At 39.9% G+C, this 6,540-nt stretch overlaps 1 protein-coding gene across 1 annotated transcript; it reads right to left on the bottom strand.

The window, feature by feature from the left end:
* Window positions 1–239: 239 nt before the first annotated feature.
* Window positions 240–1,190, bottom strand: LOC115075353 (olfactory receptor 1020-like). The gene has a single exon (XM_029575662.1). The coding sequence runs from the start codon at window positions 1,176–1,178 to the stop codon at window positions 240–242; it is 939 nt and encodes a 312-aa protein (XP_029431522.1). The 5' UTR covers window positions 1,179–1,190.
* Between the last annotated feature and the right edge of the window lie 5,350 nt (window positions 1,191–6,540).

Here is a 6,540-nt window from a genome sequence, read left to right on the forward strand (position 1 = left end):
CAGAAAAGGAACATTTCCCCTTTTTTCTCTTCTATTGATGTGAGCCGAAAACCGAGTAACATAGTAATGAATGAACGAGCGGTGATAGACATGTGAAGTACCCATTTCCTCTATGTGATTTAAGGCTTATGTAAAATTACATTTAAGGTTAATGAAGTAGTTTATTCCTCCTTCAATCAAACTATAGTAATACCAGTTATTCCATGTTTTAATACTTCATCAACACAAGAAGAATTGCATCAATGGAGAAAAACATTTCCATTTCTAACTTTTTGCAAGGCTGCTTTTACCTCCTTGTTCCTCAGGCTGTAAATTAAGGGGTTTAACATGGGGATTATAATTGTATAAATCACAGAAATCACCTTGTCCTGCTCCTGTGAATAACTTGATCTAGGTCGGAGATAAGTAAAGAAAATAGTCCCATAGAGAAAGGTGACACATGTAAGATGAGATGCACAGGTGGAGAAGGTCTTCTGTCTCCCACCGCTGGAGTGCAGTGCCAAGATGGTGAATAGAATATAAGCATATGATATAAGGATGATCAGAAAAGCACTCATACTAACAAACGAGGCAAAAATGAAAAGCACTAATTCATTAATATAAGTGCTGGTGCAAGAGAGAATTAAGAGAGGTGGAAAATCACAGGCAAAATGGTTGATCACATTGGAGCCACAGAAGGACAGTCGGAAGGTGCAGCCTGTCTGAATTAGGGAATGCGCAATGCCTCCTAGATATGCTGCACTTACCAGCTGTATACAAAGTCTCTTGGTCATGATGACTGTGTAGAGCAAAGGACTGCATATTGCAACGTAACGATCATAAGCCATCACTGCAAGCATAAGACACTGTGTACTACCAAGGGAACAAAAGAAATATAATTGCACTGCACACCCTAGGAAGGAAATGGATTTCTTTTCTGATAGAAAGTTGACTAGCATTTTGGGAGTGATGGTTGAGGAGTAGCAGAGATCTAAAATGGACAAGTGACTGAGGAAAAAGTACATTGGGGTGTGAAGATGATGATTGATCTTGATAATTGTGATGATGCTGATATTGCCCAGTAGGGTTAGAAAGTAAATTCCTAGGAACAATGGGAAAAGGAGAATCTGAAGGTGTGGGTCACTGGTCAGTCCTACTAGAATAAATTCAGTCACAGTGCTTTGATTTGTCCCTTTCATTCATGCAAGATGTATTATTTACCTTGTGGATGATGATAACAAAAGCTAATACAACAATGCTAAGATTTTCGGATATAATCTGATTCTCTTACATGCCAGAATTTGTCACGGTACATATTGTTCTTCATCTATAGCCAATAAGTCTCTAAAAATCAGAAGCTCTGAAAGTAGTTGTAGCAATCAACTCACTTCCATGTATTGATGTTTCATCTTCCATTAAAAAGAACAAGATCATTTAAATACAGATCGTCTTGAGAAGTTTTGTAGAAAACTGATGTGAGCGCTCTTTTTGGTTTAGAAAGCAGCAGTTGGTTAAAAAAAAAAATCTGAAGTTTGCCAAAGATGAATTCTGTACTTGATTTTTCTCTATAAAATAAGTAGAAATAAAATTACCTTTGTGATATGCAAACATATTAGAGATACATTTTCAATATTTTAGAGGCTGTGGAGTTAGTGGCTTCTTCAGATGCAATTTTTCTAGGGATGCAAATGACCTCCTTAGAAAAATTGTGTGCAAAGTTTTGCCACCAAAATAGAGAAGTCCAGCCCATCATTTTTGTGAAAATCGGCTTGGGAAGATCTCTTTGCTTTCTGCTTTTTTGCCGAAATCTGAATTAATGTACAGCTTTGTATGATATTGCATAGGTGAAACCTCACTTGAAATATTGTGTACAATTCTGGAGGCCGCACCTTCAAAAGTGTGGCTACTAAATGGCCAGTGGTGTTACTATTTGTACTAAAGCATATGGGGATAGATTTGAAGATCTTAACATGCACACCCTTGAGGAAAGGTGAGATAGGGGAAATACGATAGAGACATTCAAATATCTCAAACGTTTTCATGCACGGGAGCTGAGCCTCTTTCAATGGAAAGGAGGCTCTACAACGAGGGGTCATGGGAGGAAGGTGAAAGGGAGTAATTTTAGGAAATATTCCTTTCCAGAAAGGGAAGTGGATGCATGGAACCGTTTCCCAGTGGAGAAAAATACAAGAACTGTAGCTGAATTCAAGATAGTACGTGATAAGCACAGGGGGGTCTCAGAGGTAGCTATGGGAATTATAAAGCTACATTTGTTGGGAGGATGGGCAGACTAGATAGACCATGCAGTCTTTTTCCACCATCAAGTTACTATGCTTCATTAACTAAGAATTTCAGTAAACTTTCATGTGTAGGGGCAAAGGATGCTTCAATTGAAAAAATATGCAAAACCTCCATATGTTCTTTTTTGTGTGTTTCATGGCTTTTTGTGTGTTTTTTTTCACACAAGCCTCATTTATAAAATAAATTTGTAATTTATTTATTTAATATCTTTTATATACCGACGAACGTTGGGAACATCTCGTCGGTTTAGTACATAGACCTCTTATATGTGCATAAAATAAGGAGCTAGGCATGTAGAATGAATTTAAGTGAAGTTGTATTTACCTAAAAAGCTATTAAATGCATAAGGTTCATAATGAAGAAAATTTGCTTGCAAAAAAATGTCCTGCTGTGCATTTCAAAGGTATGTTATGCATCAATATGTATATGTTATATTTCCAACAACACACCGAAGTATTGCTTGCACTCTCAATAATGAACATCCATACAAGTGCAAGAAAATATAAATTCCTGGTTCACTTTTTAAAAGTAATTTTCTCTTTTATTTCGGCAACTCCTTATTTGTAATACAAGCTTTAAATGCAGGTCCCCCTGAACCAGGAATTTATATTTTCTTGCACTTGTATGGATGTATGTTATATTTCCAAACAGTAAAAGGTTGATTTTAAAAACCTTTTGTCCGCAAAAAGCCAAAAATGACCTTTTATGTGCATAACTGGCCTGAGCTATGTGAATTTGAAACAGCCAGGCAAGGTGCATGTACATTGATGTATGTGCAGCCAGAAAAGGGGCAGGGCATGGGTGTTCCAGAGGCAAAACTGACTTGCATAACCTCTAATTTTCCTCAGCCACTGTTTCTAAGGTATAGTTACTGCTCCTTGTTAGGTGCACATCAGGCAGGTGAAAGAGAGAGAGAGAGAGAAAGAGAGAGAGAGAAAGAGAGAGAGAGAGAGAGAGAGATTCTTTACAACGCTCAGTCTGATACTCTATATCTGCAGTGTACAAATCAACTCCTTTTCATCAATTATAAGGTCTAACATTCTTTAATGAGATCAATTTTAAAATGGATGCCTCTGAAGGTATCTGCAACAACTCCCCCTAACCCAAACCCGCCTTCTGAAACTCACCCCGAACAAAGTGGCCCCATATATAGAATATCAGACTGAGCCTCTCGCTCACCTGCCTGATGTGCACCTTACAAGGAGCAGTAGCAAGGTGGCATGCAGACAGCTCCAGACTTCTACATCTGAGAGTATTTTATAACCTACACACATAGGGGCCGATTTTAAATTTTGCGCGCGGGGGGTACATTTGTGCGAGCTACCCGGCACGCAGAAATGTACACCCGATTTTATAACATGCGCGTGCTGCAGCGTGCATGTCATAAAATCCGGGGGTCGGTGCGTACAAGGGGGCGCACACTTGTGCACCTTGCGCGCGCCGAGCCCTAGAGGAGGCCCGATGGCTTTCCCCGTTCCCTCCGAAATCGGAGCGGCCTTGGAGGGAACTTTTTTTTTGGTCCCCCCCCCACCTTTTCCTCCCTTCCATTATCTAACCCACCCCCTAGCCCTACCTAAATCCCCCCCCCCCCCACCTTGTTTTGTAAGTTACGCCTGCCTTCTGGCAGGTGTAACTTCCACGTGCCGGCTCGCCAGGCCCCAACACAGGCCGCTGTGTCGGGGTACTTGGCCATGCCCCCAGACTGCCGCCATGCCCCCGGACATGCTCCCGGACTGCAGCCCTGCCCACAGCCCCGCCCCCAGACCGCCAATTTTTGAAGCCCCAGGGTAGGTTTTCGGGGGTTACACACATATCTTACGCGCGTAAACCTTTGAAAATCTACCCCATAGGTTATAAAATAGTGTGTATTTTTGTGCACGGTGAGATACTCGTGTTTATGGTTGTGTGCCCGACACTTTTAAAATCTACCTTTAAGTGTGCGACTAACCTGCCAATAACATGCATATATTTACATAATTTTGAAATGGGTAAAGTTATACAAATTTTTTTAAGGGCCCCTACACACTAAGAGGTAGATTTTAAAATGAGCGTGTGTTCCCCCATACAGGTGGCATATTGGTGCACGAACAAGGATACACTAGATTTTTTAATTGTGCATGCACTTACACCTGTATATTTTAAAATACACCATTGCATGAAAGTATGCTCCTAATTTTACGCATGTGTTTCTTCAATAGGACCTTATTTTTTACGTGCATATGTCAACAAATTCTAAAATATGTTCATGTGAGGCACATTCCCAGTTTTCCCCTTAGTTCACCAGAATGTCCAGTAAATAGGGAGGTCTTTCAGACCCCACTGACTCTTCATCATGCACACTGATCAGCTGCCCCGGACCCCTCACCTTATCCTATAAGCCCTAAAACTTGAGATTTGCAGACTTGTTCCTCATTAGCAGCAGTAAAGTTACGCAGATATCTAGCGTACGTGCACTGAGGGTTTGGTTTTTAAAATTTGGAGTTACGCACTTCACGTTTAATCCCAATCCTTCACCAAGGTTGCAACTAGCATTCATAAGCAACCTAATATACTAGTCTAACTTTGAGTCTCCATGACAAACTTTAGATGTGCTGCTAACCTAACCTTAATGTGTCCTGATTCTAGATGTTCCGCCTTCCTCTTGTAGAAGAAAATAGCACTATCGTCTTGGAAAGATGAAGTATCCTTTCATTAGTGAGACTCTCACAGAGTCTATGTACACCATAGCACAGCGACACAGCCAGGCTCATAGCCAATACATTGTGTCCACCCATAGATTCTCAGGCCAATTTCAATAGGAAGGTCAGATTACAAGGACACTGACAGGCTGCCCATATGTAACCAATCAGTATAGGCTTGCAAGCCTCTTGGACAGCTCATGATCAGTCCCCCTTGTTATTTTCCTGCCTCCTTACATGATGCATAACAGACCAGATGATCAGCAATCCAAATACACCATGCAAGAATATTACTTCCTCTCAACCAACCATAAAATTCAATAAAGGAAACTGCATAAGCATAAAATGATGCAGGAGTTTTGCCCAACATGATTAGGATAAAAGATTCATATTGAAATTTCTCCAGTTTTTGATTGTACAACTATTTCTGAGAAATTTTTCCCTTTCAAGAAGTTGCAGAAAATTCACAATCTCAAATTTCTACAAGCAAATAGGCTTGCAGGCTTGTCTAATATTTGTTCTTCTACATATTCTTTGAACGTGGCCCAAATTGGAGAGTGTTTCTTTTTGAATTTTTCTTAGTCGTCATCAGGGAACTATTAAAGAAGCATCTGAAGAAAGTTGCTCCATTGCCAATAGTTTTTCTTTTTGTTTTCTTACAAATAACGCACTACATTACAGCCTTACAGAATTTCCATTTCACCTGTAGCAGTGATCGCTCCCGGCCAGGGCAGAAGCACATTTGCGGCCCACGAGAGGGACTGCTGCTAATATCTTCTCTGGTTTGGAGGATTTAAGCCCCTTTCCAGCACAACAAATGAAGGCTTTACAGTTATTTCAATTACATTTTACCTGTATAGCAATGACATCGCTGGTTACTGGCACGGACTGGCTCAGCAGCATAGAAACATTTTCCCCCCTGCACATTTCCACTGATAATTGAAATAGTTTCTCTCTTCATATATATGCTGTACAGATGTACTGCGGTGCTTCCCTCTTAGGAAATATGTGAGTAGAATGAGGTCTGAATCCAATGGGAATATTTATGCTATTTGTGTCCTCTGTGACAAGATCCCTTAATAATGCCCAGGATTCTTAGCTAAGCTTTAAAGACAATAACTAATTGCAAACACTTAATATGTCTTGGATATAATATTAATGTAAATATAACAGAATTCTAAAACTGTATGCAGATGAATATACATTTTTAAAATACATTTAAACAGGGAAAGGTTAACATGTTTGAATTTAATCCATACAATACCATAAGAACATAAGATTTACCATACCGGTACAGATCAAAGGTCCATTAAACCCAGAATCCTGTTTCCAACAGTGGCCAATCCAGTTCACAAGCACCTGGCAGGTTCCAAAAAGCTAAATAGATTCCATGCTGCTTATCCCAGGGATTCCTGCAACTCCACCTTAATAATGGTTTAAGAACTTTTCCTCCAGGAACTTGTCCAAACCATGCTCAATTACACTAAAAGTTTTCACCATGTCCTCTGGCAATGAATTCCTGAGCTTAATTATGCTTTGAGTACAAATTATTATATTTTGCTTGTTTTAAATGTACCACTTA

Source organism: Rhinatrema bivittatum, chromosome 13 (assembly GCF_901001135.1).
Source record: "Rhinatrema bivittatum chromosome 13, aRhiBiv1.1, whole genome shotgun sequence".
In the NCBI taxonomy this organism is placed as follows: Eukaryota; Metazoa; Chordata; class Amphibia; order Gymnophiona; family Rhinatrematidae; genus Rhinatrema; species Rhinatrema bivittatum.